Genomic DNA, 16,534 nt, shown 5'->3' with positions numbered 1-16,534 from the left:
CTCGAAATAAAGGACACCACAGAGTCGTCCACTTCTGCTTCATACTTAGATATTTTATTGAAAGTAGACATTAGCGGCAAACTGACAACTCAACTGAATGACAAACGGGATGATTGCAGCTTCTCCATCGTCAACTTCCCACATTTATGAAGCAATATTCCATTATCACCTGCATATGGTGTTTATATATCTCAACTGATTCGATATGCAAGAGCTTGTTCGGGGTATAGTCAGTTTTTAAATCGAGGTAAACCACTGACAAACAAGTTGATGGTACAGGGATTTCAACAGTCTCGATTGAAATCAGCATTTCGCAAATTCTATGATCGTTATAACGATCTAGTTCGTCAATACAACATTTCATTGGGTCAAATGCTGTCTGACGTGTTTCATACCGATTGTTAAGCCGTTCTTGGCACACTGATTTGACTGCGGATAACTCCGTTTACCTGATCAGGATATGGGGCTCACGGCGAGTGTGACCGGTCAACAGGGGATGCTTACTCCTCCTAGGCACCTGATCCCACCTCTGGTGTGTCCAGGGGTCCGTATTTGCCCAACTATCTATTTTGTATTGCTTGTAGGAGTTATGAGATTGATCACTGTTCGTTATCTTCACCTTGCATAGGCTGTCGAGTATGTTAAGTAATATCGCTTAGGTCCAACAAATGATACAGTTGCCGATAATGTGGAAACATTCTATGAAGAAAATTTAGAAGCAGGTTAACATGGAAAAAAAAAGAGCTGATGAAATTTTAAAGGTGTTATTGTTGATACCTAAATAAGTAATAAGGCAATACCAACACTTGTCTTAACCTTTCACAAGCTGCCATTCAATTCAATGAACTTTCTATGTATGTAAAACTTATACGGTACCAATTTTGATGCACCAGATGCGCATTTCGACAAATAATGTCTCTTCAGTGATGCTCAACCGAAATGTTTGAAATCCGAAATAACTATGAAGTTTTAGAGCTAAATGTAGCCAAAAACAGCGTGCCAAAAAAGTGGAGCCAAATTCGTCCAAGGATAAGAGCTATGCACGAGGGAGATAATCCTTAATTTTGAAATGAATTTCTAAATTTTATAACAGCAATTATATATACATCCGTATTTTCAAGCTAGTAACGAAGTACTTAGCTACTGGGCTGTAGAGACCCTCGGGGATATATATGTAATGGTTAAGAATGTTGTTTGTATATCAATGTCCTCAATGCAGTTATGTTTTTAGCAGTTATACTTATTCAAATTAAGAACCTGATAAGTTGCCAGCATTTACTCCAAACCAAGATATGTTATCTGTACAAAAATATATAAACAAGAATTGTAAATGTTTTTTAGACTGCTTTGTGCTTTTTCTATTAAAATGTCGAAAAGACTTTTTTTTATCAAAACGATATACCGATGTAATATTGAACCAAATCTTCATCAATTCTAACTTCCAAAAAAAATTCTTTCATCTTATGCACGTCAAATTGCTCCAATAGTTGTTTGGAAAATTATTTCAAAATATTGATGATGAACTACTTCAGATATATATGAATTTCATAGATCGCTATGAACAAAATAAATATAAACAAATAGTACATTAATGAGAATTACAGATTTTAACAAAACCGAAATCCGGTTACAAAGAAGAAAATATTCTTTAGCCAAATTTGTATTAGGTTTGTATGATACCCCATTTGAATTTTTGTTGGTGTTTACCATGTTGTTATTGGTTTCTGGTGAACGTTCCGCAAAATAGATAGTTAAAGATACATCCGGTATGGATGTTTATGTCTTTATTGAATTACAGATTTAATACTTTTTAAATTTCTTTCATTTCAAATTTTCATTATTCATAAAATTATGGCTAATTGAGGAAAAGACCTTGCACATATACTTTTAAAAAATATTTATGGTGTTGCCAAGGAAATCTTTGTTCAATTTAGAAAACGTTTCCGTCTTTGGGTGTATTTAAGAGACGATGTTTCGTGAAACTACAACAAATTACCGAGATGTTGAGAATTGCTATTTTAGTGGCAATTTTGTTTGCTCCAAGAGCAAATACATTGGACGACAATGAAAATGGAGAAACCGCTCTTAAACGCTTACTAGGACAAGACGAAGGCTCTTTGGGGCAATTGGGGGAATCAGATGCTTTTGAGTCCGACATGGAGGAAATCCTTTTAAACCTAGAAGGAGAAAAAGAAAATATGGACCCTGAAATGGACATTGAAGATAATGATATCAACTCTTCCGGAAGTACAGAAGAGGAAGAAGAGGAAGATGATGAATTAGAAGAAGGAGAATATGATGATGATGATGATCAAAACGATGAGTCTGTAAGCACTGAAGATGACTCTGGAACAGACTTGGATGAATCTGAAGGTACTGAGGAGAGTGGAAGCACTGAAGATGATTCTACAAATGAATCTAAAAGTAGTGAAAGTCAAACAGAGGAAAAGAGTGAAAGTATTGAAGATGACTCTGGAAATGAAGACGCTGTTGAATATTCTTTAGAGAATTCTTTGTCCCAACTGAATGAAATGATAAAGAAAGCAAACCCGGAATTAACAGAGGTAGGTTTCTGTAATTGTATCGACTACTCTGCGTGTTCAAATACAACAATAACATCTAATTTAGATATTGCATACCTTTTTGAATATCAAATTGACGAAAATCATCATATTAAAATATAATAAGGAACTAAATCGAACACACAAAATTAATGTCCATGATATGTTTTATTGATAAAACTGTTTTGAAAGTCAACGAAACGAAGCTTTGAAGATGAGGATATGATTGAGGGAGACATCAAACTAGATAAAGAATCAGCCGCAGAACTTGTCGAGTTTTACAAACGGAATCCACAATATCTGAACCTTGACTCCAATGTTACGGACAGATCTGTGAGTAAAGCAATATAACCGACAAATACTAGTAACCTTGACTCCAATGATTCGGACAGATCTGTGAGTAAAGCAATATAACCGACAAATACTAGTAACCTTGACTCCAATGTTACGGACAGATCTGTGAGTAAAGCAATATAACCGACAAATACTAGTAACCTTGACTCCAATGTTACGGACAGATTTGTGAGTAAAGCAATATAACCGACAAATACTAGTAACCCTGACTCCAATGTTACGGACAGATCTGTGAGTAAAGCAATATAACCAACAAATACTAGTAACCTTGACTCCAATGTTACGGACAGATTTGTGAGTAAAGCAATATAACCGACAAATACTAGTAACCCTGACTCCAATGTTACGGACAGATCTGTGAGTAAAGCAATATAACCGACAAATACTAGTAACCTTGACTCCAATGATTCGGACAGATTTGTGAGTAAAGCAATATAACCGACATATACTAGTAACCTTGACTCCAATGATTCGGACAGATCTGTGAGTAAAGCAATATAACCGACATATACTAGTAACCTTGACTCCAATAATTCGGACAGATTTGTGAGTAAAGCAATATAACCGACAAATACTAGTAACCCTGACTTCAATGATACGGACAGATCTGTAAGTAAAGCAATATAACCGACAAATAATATAGAAAAATTTTCAAACTGAAATTGTAAAATCTTGGAAATCCAAGAAAATTAGTCCTTACGAATTTAAGTGATTTCACAGTATTTAAGAAAATAAAAGAATAGCAACTGTGATTAATACTCTATAGATATATTTAAAACGAGAGAAAAATACATCTATTTTCTTATCTCTATTTAGTTCACAGATGCTATGTCGAAACGTAAGGTATTACGCTCAGGGAAATGGAGAATGCCGATCAAATATCGCATCGAAAGTTCATCATACAGTAAGAATATTACCAATAGGGTACAAATCAGTTATTTATTTCACCAATAAAGATGAAAGCAGATATACTCTACATGTCAACATCAGGTTATTGGCTAAAGTCGATATATCGGTTTATTAAAAATGTTCACTCTTCTGTGAAAAAGTGAAGATAAGGAACAGTCATCCAATTCATGAACTCTCTAAAGAATAGAAAATCGAGAGTTGTTCAAACACGGACTCTGTACATATACGAGGAGGAATTAGTGGCCTACAGAATAGGGGGAATAAGGCTCCATGTTGACCAGTTACACCCTGCTCTAGTCATAAATATTGATAATTTAAATGGAGTACCCAGGATTCAAAATTAGCATGTAAGGAACCGCCTAACAATTGACATGTTATATGTCTTTTACGTCATATGTTTTGCACTTGTCTTAATTGTTGTATATATTTATACCTATGCTACTCTATGTCCTTTTCGCAAGTTTTCATTGATGTAACTCTATGTTAAAGTTACACAAATTTCATATGCATACAACACTAAAGGACATTACAGGAGAGAGAGAGAGAGAGAGAGAGAGAGAGAGAGAGAGAGAGAGAGAGAGAGATATTTATTTGTATCGTGCTAATGCCGACCTTGATATGTTAAAATCATATTTAAAAGACATGTGACGTTTATGGTTTCTACTTCCAATGTCCTACGCTTTTCGAAGGACCAGTCACTACCTACAATGTATATTAAACTTTTTAGATATGATGCACACCGTGATTGACAATCAAACCGTGTCCTTCTGGTGCGTAACGGCTGTCTTCATCACTTATTGTATATGTATCTATGTATATACTTTCACATATATAGTAACTGCTTAAACGTTTATTATTGAATTCGACTTAGGGACAGTTGTGCAAGAGGCAATCAGAATTTGGAAACAAGAAACGTGCTTGCAATTTAGTGAAAAAACAACCTTTTCGCCACCAGGAATTAAATTCACCGGGAGATATGCAGGGTATAGACTTTCATGTTCCAAATATAATTTAATTACATTTTATTGCAAGTTTGTTTAGATTAGAAAGGTCTCAATTAAGGCACCAATACATTGTATTTTTGTTGACGTTTCATGAAGTTATGCAAAAATAACAAATCATCTGTAGTATTGTACTACTATCAGACGCTTCAGACTCTTTAAGAATCAGTCCTGTAGTTTAACTGTTGAGCATAGTTCTTCATATGAATCTGTTTTTCCTCAAAATAATAAATAAGTGGAGGGTAGACTCATCTTTGTAAGGTATTCTGCTAAGCCACCACACTGTCTAAGAGAAATATTTTTTCCTATAGTTTTCAAAACAATTATTGGCAAATGCAAGTTCTTAAACCACCCTCAGTTGATATTTACACAAGTTTTCTCTTACCTGACTAGTATATAGCAAGCGTACATCTTAAGATGTATGATTATTAGATTTGTTTTAATAGAAATGATATACAGATTGTAAGTATGCGGAAATAATAAAACAATATGGAAACTCTAAGCGAATATAATTAAGGAAAATGGAATATAATGTAAAGATATATAAAGCAAAGCTTTGTGATTGATTATGAATATATACAATAACAAGTCCCATGTGATTAAGCTGCAAGTTTTGTTGCAATTCATGTTTAATTTTGAAGCATAATTTACGCAACAGTTTTTGCATTGAATATTCTATGCTCTATCGTATGCAGATATATCATTGTGAAATCAATGAAACAGAATGACATGCATATAATTTCTATTTCTAAGTACAACAAAATTAATATTTCCTAACTTCGTGTTACAGATGCTGGGCTCATATAGGCAGACGAAGCTTCGGAAACACTGTTAACTTGGGAATGGGTTGTAGAACGGTAAGTGTACTGTGATGATTTTTTGTCTTAAATCATATTTAACGTAAAAGGATAGATTGATGTAATAAAGGACATGTCCCACGTTCGTGAATTATTTAGAAACTGAAGTAACTTTCATCACAATACATGTACATATAAAAAATGATCTCCCAGTTTTTAAAGCAAAATTTCAGGTTTAAATTTAACATTTCAATCGACTCAAATCGACTTCCTGATTTCGAAATCTCTGCTAATGAGATAGCGGGTCACGTGATACCGTGACCTCATATGCGACAATCGCATCTCTCGCCGATCAGCTTATTGTGAAGAAACCTGTTATTATTTAACTTCGTTTGATACCAGTGTGGTACGGGTAGATATTTTTTTTTTACATCAATGACGAATTTGTTTTATTAGATATTATTCCTTTACATTAAAACTGTTCAACAAGAAAACGACGAATGGAATTTATTGATATAGCCTACTGCATACCGTGCATACTGACATGCATGTACACGCATCTACATTACGTTAACATTTTGTTTATTTGTATTATTTATAATTTACAGTCATTCAATTGATTACTCATGTTCTTCATTTATATATTTAAAAAAATTATGCCTTGATGTGGATATTTTACTTATAATCCACGCGTCTATCGAACGAAGTAAACATGGCGAAATCAAAATAAAAAACAATTGCTAAAAATAATACGTGAATTAGGTAAGGCTTTTTACATGTCTTATCAACTATATGATATATATATATATATATATATATATATATATATATATATATATTTAAGTCATGAACGTAGCCCAGGGGTCTTTATAAAAACAATTGAATTACGAGAAAATAGCAGATGTGGACAGGTCAACGCTATCAAAACTCTAGAACACAGGGCTTCCTCAAAATCTAAAGAATACCTGTAGGTACTGGCTGTTATTGTTATCAAAACCGTGGCCTACAGGTACCTGAGAAAGATGTTTTGATAACAATCACGGCTAATGATGACCGGCAATCTTTAGATCTCGAGGAAAGCCCTGGTATACCTGAGTTTTGATAGCATTGACTTGGGATACCACATGGATTATAAATTACACAACCAGAAATCAAACAATAGCAAAAAAGCACAAATAAGTTATTGAGAACTGTTACAGTAGTAAAAAGAGAAGCTGACACGAAGTCTACACCAAGAATCTGGGACTTTTACCTTTTGGGTACGAGTTGACCTATTGGGTACGAGTTGACCTGGGTACGAGTCGGTCAGGGTACGAGTTGACTTGACTTCTAAAATATCCATGTTTCGAGAGAATGAATAAATCCAAGTAGATCTGTGTACATGTAGAACCAAATGAAGAATGATCAAGGTACCCCTCAATATGGGCCGTCTGTAGGGTTCCTGTGGACGTAGTGTTTGTGTAACGTTGGTATCCCAAACAGAAGCTGACACGAAGTCTACACCCCCCTCTCTCTCTCTCTCTTTAGGGTTTCTGTGGACGTAATGTTTGTGTAATGATGGTATCCCAAACAGTAGCTGACACATAGCTAGTCTACCCCCCCCCTTTCTCTCAACCGTATGCCTCACAATACACCATAGTCCATTAATTGATGGGTAAATACACAGATAATGCTGCTCAAGCGGTTTTATAGATAAAATAATAGAATTATCACCTAAATCGCCACCGGCTTACTACGTGCTTTCTCATTCCAATTGTCGCATATGACGTCACAGTAATATGGCGCGTAAATCTCCGATCGAAATATGCATATTGCTGTATTTGAATTTCAACTCGCAATATCTCTGTAAATATGCTCACAACAATTTTTATTGTATTTAGTATCCTTTTCAACTATAGTATAAAGAATATTTTTTATAAAATTATGCAAGTTTTAAAATTACGGGACAAGTCCGGAACCAATCAGTTATATGTTATGAATTTCAACCCAACCTTAATGTAAGTTATATATTCACGTGGTTTATCCGACACTCTAAGGTGTTAAGAATTGTTAGAATTAGTGCTTTATATTTATGTATATACAGAAGCATTGCCGATTTAAGACCATGCTACATTATGCGTATAGTACATTTTAAAGAGAAATGGACATACTATATGATTAGTTGACAATGACAGTTAGTTGAGAGATCTTTTATAAATAATTGAATTCAAACGTTTTACACAGGGTATTCTTAGTATTTTCAAATAATCTTGTTTGTAATCACGACGTTGGTTTACATGTACAGATGTATATCTAAACAGAAAATAATTCGCGCGCATTGCATAGGACTGTGAACAAACGATTGTAAGCCACACGCGGAGGGGTTACATGTAACACATATATTTCTAAACGTTATGTCAAAAGCATTCAGAATTTCGACAACAAATAACGCAAAATTAAATTAGATAACGCACAAAGAAGTAAGAACAAAACATTTTCGTAATAAAAGCCTTTTCCCCGAAGTCGTCAATTTTGACACCATATTGACAGCTGAGTCACGTATCATGAAAACGTAACCAGTATTCATGCCTTCTTTTGAAAGTGAAAACATTAGGATTATCAAATATATCTTTTCGTCATCATTTCTAATTTCATGTAATAGTTGTTGCAATGTTTTACACATATAAAATGCTATATACAAAGATTGTTTTCATCGAAATCGTATTAATGTCCCTTTGAAATTGATAGCGAGAACGAAATACCTTGTCATAAGTGTTACTTACTGATTTAACATCAATTTTTCTTGACCATTTACAAAATATTTAAAAGTGTTTACGTGTTGAATTTTAGGTAGGAATTACTCTTCATGAAATAGGGCATGCTATTGGTTTCTATCATGAACCTTGAATATGAGTTACATATCCAATTGATGGATCCAACACGGTATTTGTAAATTGTTGAGTGGTGGATTTAGTGCTTTATATACAGTATATGATTTTAAAATGGCCATAAAACATGTTTTCTCAGAAGTTATTGATGTACCAGCATTTTCCCATGACGATCTACAAAATATTCAACGGTGATTATATGTTGATCTTTAGGTAGGAATTGCTGCTCACGAAATAGGGCATGCTATTGGCTTCTATCATGAACAAAGCAGGCCTGATAGAAATAACTACGTCACAATAAAGAAGGAGAATATAAAAGATGGAAAAGTACACAATTTCCTCATCAAGCCCTCTACAACATATGGAACCAAATACGACTATGGATCAATTATGCACTACAGGGACACGGTACAAAGTTTGCACTATAAAACAAATAATTGTTAAGAATTCATTTCTCTATCAGGTATAGAAACACAAGCGAGTTCTGAATTTTTTTTTTAAAACTGTCATTAATCATAAAACATTTCCATTGATTGATTAAATATTCATATCTGATAGGCCTTTGCCAAAACAAGTGGCTTGAAAACAATCACTGCAAAGCAACCAAATTTCGAGAGGACGATGGGACAGAGGACCGCTTTGTCGTTTTACGACATAAAAGCTGCCAACTACCACTACTGCCAGGGTATATCTCCTACCATTGATAAGTGTCTTCATAAAATATTGCTGGCTAATTGCTTGATGTTTTCAAAATGTTGACTTATTCCTGAATGTAAACAAGCAGAAAAGACAATATCTAAATATGTAAAGGTGAAGATAACGAACAGTGATCAATCTCATAACTTCTATAAGCAATACAGAATAAAGAGTTGGGGAAACAGAGACCCCTGGACACACTAGAGGTGGGGTCAGGTGCTTAGGAGGAGTAAGCACCCCCTGTTGACCGGTCGCACCCGCCGTAAGCGCCACATCTTGATCAGGCAAACGGAGTAATTTGTAGTCAAAATCAGTGTGCCAAGAACGGTCTAATAATCGACATAAAACACGTCAGACAGCATGTGACTTAATGCGTGCAGAGTTTTATGCCTTTCACCACAAGAACATATATTTGTAAAGAAAATTATTTCGTGAATCTATAATGTTCTATCAGGCGAAGTGCATTGTTTATCTTTAATATCATATGGATTTTCAGGAAAATGCACCGGAGGTTTAAAATGGTCAAAGTGCAGAAACGATGGATACAGAGATCCCAAAAACTGTAAAATATGTAAATGTCCAGAAGGTTGGACCGGAAGGTATTGCACCATACTGAGTTCCTCCAGACCATGTAAGTTGAGCATTGATTTTGCACCTTCTTGAGTTAAAATGACAAGTTTTGTAGTGCAAATTAAAGTTTTTGCATATCATGTCATGTACGATGTTTAAGTTAAAATATAAAAAAAATCAAATATAGAAGCAACGTTTCTTTATTTCAGCTTCTAGATCGTGCGGATCGCGGTACAGGACTGCTGGTCGGAAATACCGTTCCTTGCAGTCACCAGGGTACTCTTCCTCAGGATATACAACGACAGCAGAATGTACATGGAAAATTAGGGTAAGTACTTTGTCCCGGTATTGATGATCTAAGGATTGTCTTTAGTTTTCAACATATATGATATCTAACCTGTTTACAACCTTGAGTGTATATCGATAGACTTGGAATATGATATTCTATAAATAGGTTATTATACCACGTCATGGTGAACATTGCATGTCAACCATCTACAGCTTAATTAAACTCACAGCACAGGGTTTCACCAAGTACAATTTCTTTGGAATCAAAAGTTCAGACCAGACAATTTGAAATGATAAATCAGTGTTGCAATATTAACCTGGTTAAAACATGTAAATGAAAATGGAGATGAGATGAGTTATTAGTTATTTTTTCCAGTTGACATTTTTAAAAGACACGGCGTTCTAATAAGGATGTACTGTAAAAAACAAAAGAAATGGAGACAAAAGCTTTGAATTCGATTTAAAGGACCCATTTTGAATATACGTAGGCCTCTTGAGGTAGAAATACAATCTGTGATTAAGGGTGAAGATGACATGCGTATACAACTTGGTGCTTTATATTTGGTTTCGTGTAATGTACGCCTTAAACTGAGGATATAAAGACTGAATGAAAATTCGTTACAACAAAACTATGTAAAAGGCATGTTCCTGGAATATAACTATATCATTTCATTGACAGGCACCGATTGGAAAACGTGTCAAACTGTACTTTTCTGGGAGTTTCAAAATTAAATGTCATTCACGATGTTTAGATTTTGTTGAAGTCCGTTACAAAAGTCTCTCTGCAACAGGACCAAGGTATATGGTTATAAACATATCTTTATTTCATGTTTTCATAAAACACAATGATGATGATTATGATAATAATAATGATAATGATGATGATGATGATGATAATATGTACCATACCATTCAAATACAAATGTAAACTTACTTTGTAAATGTTTTAGATATTCCATATAGATATCTCACCCCATTCATGATTATACTGTAAAAGTGGGTATCTACGCATGAGGGGAATTTATACTGATCAAGCAGTCACAATTATTGTGATGTTTGGTTTACATCCCGTTCAGAATTATTCCCTATTACTGAGACGTGACAATCTGTGAGTAACGTGCCACAAATTTAGATGAATGCTAAGCATTGTAGCAGTGAGGGTTAATGTGTCAGTGTCTGTTGTGACGCGGGATCTCCTGTTCAAAGGTCATATCCAACTAAAGACCGCTGATTCTAACTTCTAGATGTCGAGTGTGTGGCGATGGAGCAACCAAAACCCATATTTACGTTCTAAGGTTGACGCGACCATGGCATGAAAGAGATTCAAACTCACAACTTCCCAGTTACGAAACGAACGCTTTAGAACTGGGCTGCGATGATGAAGTCATGATTTAAAAAGCAATATCCATTTGTGAAAATTTGGAGAAAAGATTATTGATGGAATATTTCCCACTTTTATTTGCATATTCACGAATTCATCATCGTAGCATTTTTTCTGAAATGCCAATACTGACCGAATTCAACATAGACCTCAGCATCGTTATGTCCACTAAAGGATTAAGCTTAAAACACGCCGTCATTATTACAAATAACTTCAAAAGAGGAAAGTGATTTCTCATCAAAAATGATAAATGCTTGAAATTTCGCCGTTTCGGTATTTATTATAATAAATCAACATTTTATAAGTGTGTAGTAATGGAGAATAGGCATAGCCATCCTTTGATAGTGAACCAAAAAATTTAACTTAGATTTAAACTCTTATTTATTTGCAGGTTCTGTTGTTACCAGAGACCAAGGCGTACATTTACGTCTACTGGACGAGAAATGTTGATTCTCTTCAGAACTTTCTCAGGAAGTCGCCAGAAAGGATTCCGTGCTAGATATAAATATGTCTGAGCAGGTGAGTACAGATCTATCTTCGTATTTTAGTGTTCCTTCAGGAATACAAGTTTACGTTATATATACTGTAGATTATTAATGTATTGGCTACCAGTTTGCTGAAAGAACGTTATTTACACATCGACATCAATTAAGCAATAAAACCTTTTGTGTATTTCCATAATCTACCATTGAGATACCTCAATTAAATGTAGTGTTATGAATTCGATATTGTAAAGGAGCATAATATAATTATGTTAATAGTCAACTGCCTAGGAAGATTTTTATTGACAAGTTTACAAGACCTACTCTGTAAAGGAATTAGCGTATCTGTGCTCAATCTACCATGTTCAAAATTTGACGATTTGATTATTTGTTTGTGATCATGACTTAGCCCTTGTTTGTGTTTAATAATGGTTTAATATAGATTTCTATACTTTAACTCAACCATATACATTTGTATTACCATTGTTACGTGATTTCTAAAGTCGATAAAATTTGAATTCCGCTGAAATAAGTACACGTAAATTATATGAGAGCATACTATTTGTAAGGTTTAATATCTTAATTGCAATTCCTAAACTGCAAGTACTTTATCGTAATTTCATTTCAGGAGATGTGTATTGGAAGATGACCCGTCGGTGTTTCATTAACGAAATCAAGTACTGAAATTCTATTTTGTGCAGATCTATCATTGTCATAGTTCTATATGAATTCCACTTAGTAGATTCTTTTTGTATGATTTCTATATAAATAAAAGAATGTGTCTTTTTTGTTGTTCTAGTTGGTTTACTCTACAATGAAATTTATGTTTCTTTTCTCAAGTATCTTGAGAATCGTTTGTCAATATAGAATATATTTCAGTTGCTTAATACCTACCATTACACAGTATTTTTAGCTTCCTTGATCGATCACAAAAGCTGATCATATTCTCTGTGGAACCTGTTTGTCTTTGCCGTCAATTTTACTATTTGTTGACAACTAAAAATAATTTGTACTAAAGGGGGCAATATATCTGATGAAGAATCACTCACATGAAATCCCCAAAAGTGCAAAAAAGATTCTTGAAAGAAGAGAGGTTGGGGTTTTATTGATATAAACCAAGAAGGACCATACTAGAAATTCTTGAAATTTTTATAAAATGAAATATAAAAATAGCGATAGTTGTCGAGATCAAATATACGTATGAATGAAGAGGTTAATAAAGCTACGACTCCGGACCTACCGTTGACCAGACATCTATAAATCAGAGCTCACCGAGTGCGAAAATACAAGGACTTACTCACTGTCTACGTGAGCCCTATACCTTGATCAGGTTCTAATTAGTTTTGTTTTGTAAATTAAAAAGAAGGATGCGGATCAAAGGGAGTGTGGATCCAAAAGTAAGGCGTATCTGATTACCGATAAACCAATCAGATTTAAAGCGTCTTAGATCTATCATTAAGAAAACATAAGGGGATGCAACCAAACCTTTTCACACCTTTGCCAAAACGAAAAATTGATACAAGCAACAAACTCAAATTAACATCTTCTTAAAAATTGTATCATGTGCTGTATTAGAGAGAACATTAAGTTCTGCTGTCTCATTAGCTTCAAATCTTATTTTAAGTAGCATTTGAATAAAATATAGCGAAGCCTATGAGTACATAAAAAAAAGATCATGAATTTATTTCTTTGTTAGGTCTCCCAAACGAAGTTTGGAGACTTATTGTTTTTGCCCAGTTCTTATTATTCTTCTGTTTCTTCTTCCGGCTCTTTTTCGTGCCTAAAACTGTCCGAAACTGTTCTCCGTTACCAGTTGATATTCAAGGATATGATTTAGATGTGCAGAGATGTTTTTGTTCTCAGATTAAAGAGGGTTAGGGTACATTTTGGGAAATAAAATGGGGTTGGGATTAACATAGAACTATATGTGGAAAATTTATTCCAAATTTCAATAGATATAACTCGACAAATATGATATATAAAGTCCTGCAGTCTTCCAAAATGAAGAGAAAATGACGGGGCCTAATGATTTTTATCAACGTCAAATGACCCCAGTGACCTTGACCTCTGATGATGAACATAAAAAACTGGTATAGCTTTAAAACCAGAACTAATAGAAACACAGAATCTTCAGAAATGACAAAAGTATGGTAAGACCTATCAACTAGTATCAAGGTCAAGTGACGCCATTGACCCTTGACCTTGGAACATAAAAATGGTATTATTTAAGCCCCAGGGGTTAGAATAGGTCCTTAGTACCCCTTGCTTGTCGTAAGAGGCGACTAAATGGGGCGGTTCTTCGAATGAGACCGCTAAAACCGAGGTCCCGTGTCACAGCAGGTATGGCACGATGACGATCCCTCCCTGCTCAATGGCCATAACCGCCGAGCATAGCCCTAAATTTTGCAGCCCTTCATTGGCAGTGGTGACGTTTCCATATGAATGAAACATTCTCGAGAGGGACGTTAAACAATATTCAACCACCAATTAATTAAGGTCAAGTGACTCCGGTGACTTTGACCTCTGAGCTTGAACATCCACACTGGTATAACTTTAAACCCGGGACTAATAGCGACATGGAATTTTCAGAAATGGTAAGAGGATGACATGACTTCTGATTGTAGGTCATTGTTGATTTGACAACGAAGAATAGGACAGGCGTGAAAGTAAGATGTAAATATTATTTGCATTGATAAAATGATCTAGATATTTTTATCGACACACTGATCTTCATTAAACTGTCTTGAAATTCAGTACGAAGCCTCATTGTGTTCGCATGTTTCGAATATCCAAGTACAATTTAAAAAAAAAAGGTTTTCAACTGTTTCATTGGTATGTATCTCATGGTCCTTCAATGTGTTTTACTTTTATCTATTTTTTTGTTAATATATTCACAAGAAATATTTGTATTCATCAACAAATTACGAATAATCTATATAGTGAAATTCAGTCAAAATCAGTGTGCCAAGAATGGCTTAACAATCGGTATGAAATAACGTCAGACAGCATTTGACCCAATGCGAGGTTGTACTGACGAACTAGATCGTTATAACGACCATAGAATTTGCGACATGCTGACTTCAATCGAGACTGTTGAAATCCCTGTACCATCAACTTGTTCGTCAGTAGCTTACCTCGATTTAAAAAATGACTATATGCAGAAAAGCTCTTGCATATCGAATCAGTTGAGATATATAAACACCATATGCAGGTGATAATGGAATATTGCTACATAAATACGGGAAGTTGACGATGGAGAAACTGAAATCATCCCGTTTGTCATACAGTTGAGTTGTCAGTTTGCCGTTAATGTCTACTTTCAATAAAATATCTAAGTATGAAGCAGAAGTTGACGACTCTGTGGTGTCCTTTATTTCGAGCTCACAGGGATATATCAAATCGACATATGAATGAAGGCTATTATTGTTAATAGCCAAAACGTCATCGATATATCTAAATGTCGAATTGAAGGCCACAGCGAGAATTTTTTTCTTCTCGCGTAGAAGTTTTTGAATAAATTCTGCTTCATATGAATATAGAAACAGGTCAGCTAACAAAGGAGCACAATTCGTGCCTGAAAGACCTGATCACCAAAGACCACGAAGATATTGTCAATGAGGAACTTTAGAATATTTTTTATTTCAACTTCAGAGTACTTGTGCGTGGAATCAGAGTGGTGTTTAACAAAGTAAGTTTTTGAATGACTGATCACTAGGTATGAATATTTCCGTTTTCCGTTTTTGTTGAAGAAGCAACTGTCTATGATGTCAAAAAGTATAGTCTTTAATTTATCGTGAGGAATGGTCGTGTATAGTGTTGAAAAGTCATAGGTTTTAATGTTATTGATTTGGAAACATGCTGCGATTTCAAGTTTACTAAAAGTCCTTTCGAATTTTTTAGAATCCACATTTGATTAACACCACTTCTGGCATATGTAGTCGCACAGTAAGTTTGAAGTTTCTCCTTCACAGCTGTTAATATTTTCGTGAGGAGCAAAGATAGGGGCTTGGTAGAGCACTTACTGGATCCAGCAATGTATCTTTGTTTGTAAGGGTTTTTATGTAGTTTAGGAATCCAGTATAGGTACGGTAACTCATATTCATTCGACCCATTGACTGGGATATTATATGTGTCTAAAACTGAAACATGGTTTTGAAGAATTTCATCTCTTGAAAGGGCAGTTGGAGTATAAGTATGATTGAAAATTGAGATGAAATGTCTCTAAATATCTGATCTCGGTAAACCGGCCATCCCTCTAAGCCGGCTGGTTTTTTTTTTGGTTCGATAGCTGACCGGTTTCATTGATATATTTTCTGTTGAAACGCACCAACTTCAACGTTCATAGCAATGTGCCTGATCAGTTTGGTTTAAAATAAAAGTGGATCTATATTTTTTGTGAAATTTTGTTCATCAATTCAGTCTCATTCTTTGTTGTATTCATACAATTAAAGATGTTTAAATCAAAACGATATCTACTTAATGCTTTACAATGAAAGTGAATCGATAATAATTTTGTGAATCTATGTTTATAGATTCATTGCTTTACGAATAAAATCGATAATTTCAGGTATGTAAATATTTGTCTATCACTTCGATGTCTTAAGGTATATTTTCCCAAACAACGAAGT

At 34.6% G+C, this 16,534-nt stretch overlaps 1 protein-coding gene across 1 annotated transcript; it reads left to right on the top strand.

Annotated features, from left to right (window-relative positions):
• The first annotated feature begins 1,955 nt into the window (after positions 1-1,955).
• LOC125675966 (zinc metalloproteinase nas-36-like) lies at positions 1,956-12,692 on the top strand. Its single transcript, XM_048913826.2, has 12 exons — positions 1,956-2,564; positions 2,754-2,894; positions 3,732-3,819; positions 4,696-4,807; positions 5,616-5,682; positions 8,703-8,897; positions 9,048-9,174; positions 9,682-9,816; positions 9,965-10,083; positions 10,723-10,841; positions 11,816-11,943; positions 12,535-12,692. Exons 1-11 carry the CDS (start codon positions 2,001-2,003, stop codon positions 11,937-11,939), a joined length of 1,791 nt encoding a protein of 596 aa, XP_048769783.2. The 5' UTR covers positions 1,956-2,000; the 3' UTR covers positions 11,940-11,943; positions 12,535-12,692.
• The last annotated feature ends 3,842 nt before the right edge of the window (positions 12,693-16,534 follow it).

The sequence above is a fragment of the Ostrea edulis genome, chromosome 3, assembly GCF_947568905.1.
Source record: "Ostrea edulis chromosome 3, xbOstEdul1.1, whole genome shotgun sequence".
Lineage (NCBI taxonomy): Eukaryota > Metazoa > Mollusca > Bivalvia > Ostreida > Ostreidae > Ostrea > Ostrea edulis.
The sequence above is the reverse complement of the archived record's forward strand: the minus strand, read 5'-3'. Positions and strand labels throughout refer to the sequence as shown.

Excerpts from the sequence above, each read along its gene's own strand:
- LOC125675966 (XM_048913826.2), top strand. The coding sequence starts at position 2,001 with ATGTTGAGAATTGCTATTTTAGTGGCAATTTTGTTTGCTCCAAGAGCA. Across the intron at positions 5,683-8,702 it reads TGGGAATGGGTTGTAGAACG|GTAGGAATTGCTGCTCACGA; the intron begins GTAAGTGTACTG and ends GTTGATCTTTAG. Across the intron at positions 10,842-11,815 it reads CTCTCTGCAACAGGACCAAG|GTTCTGTTGTTACCAGAGAC; the intron begins GTATATGGTTAT and ends ATTTATTTGCAG.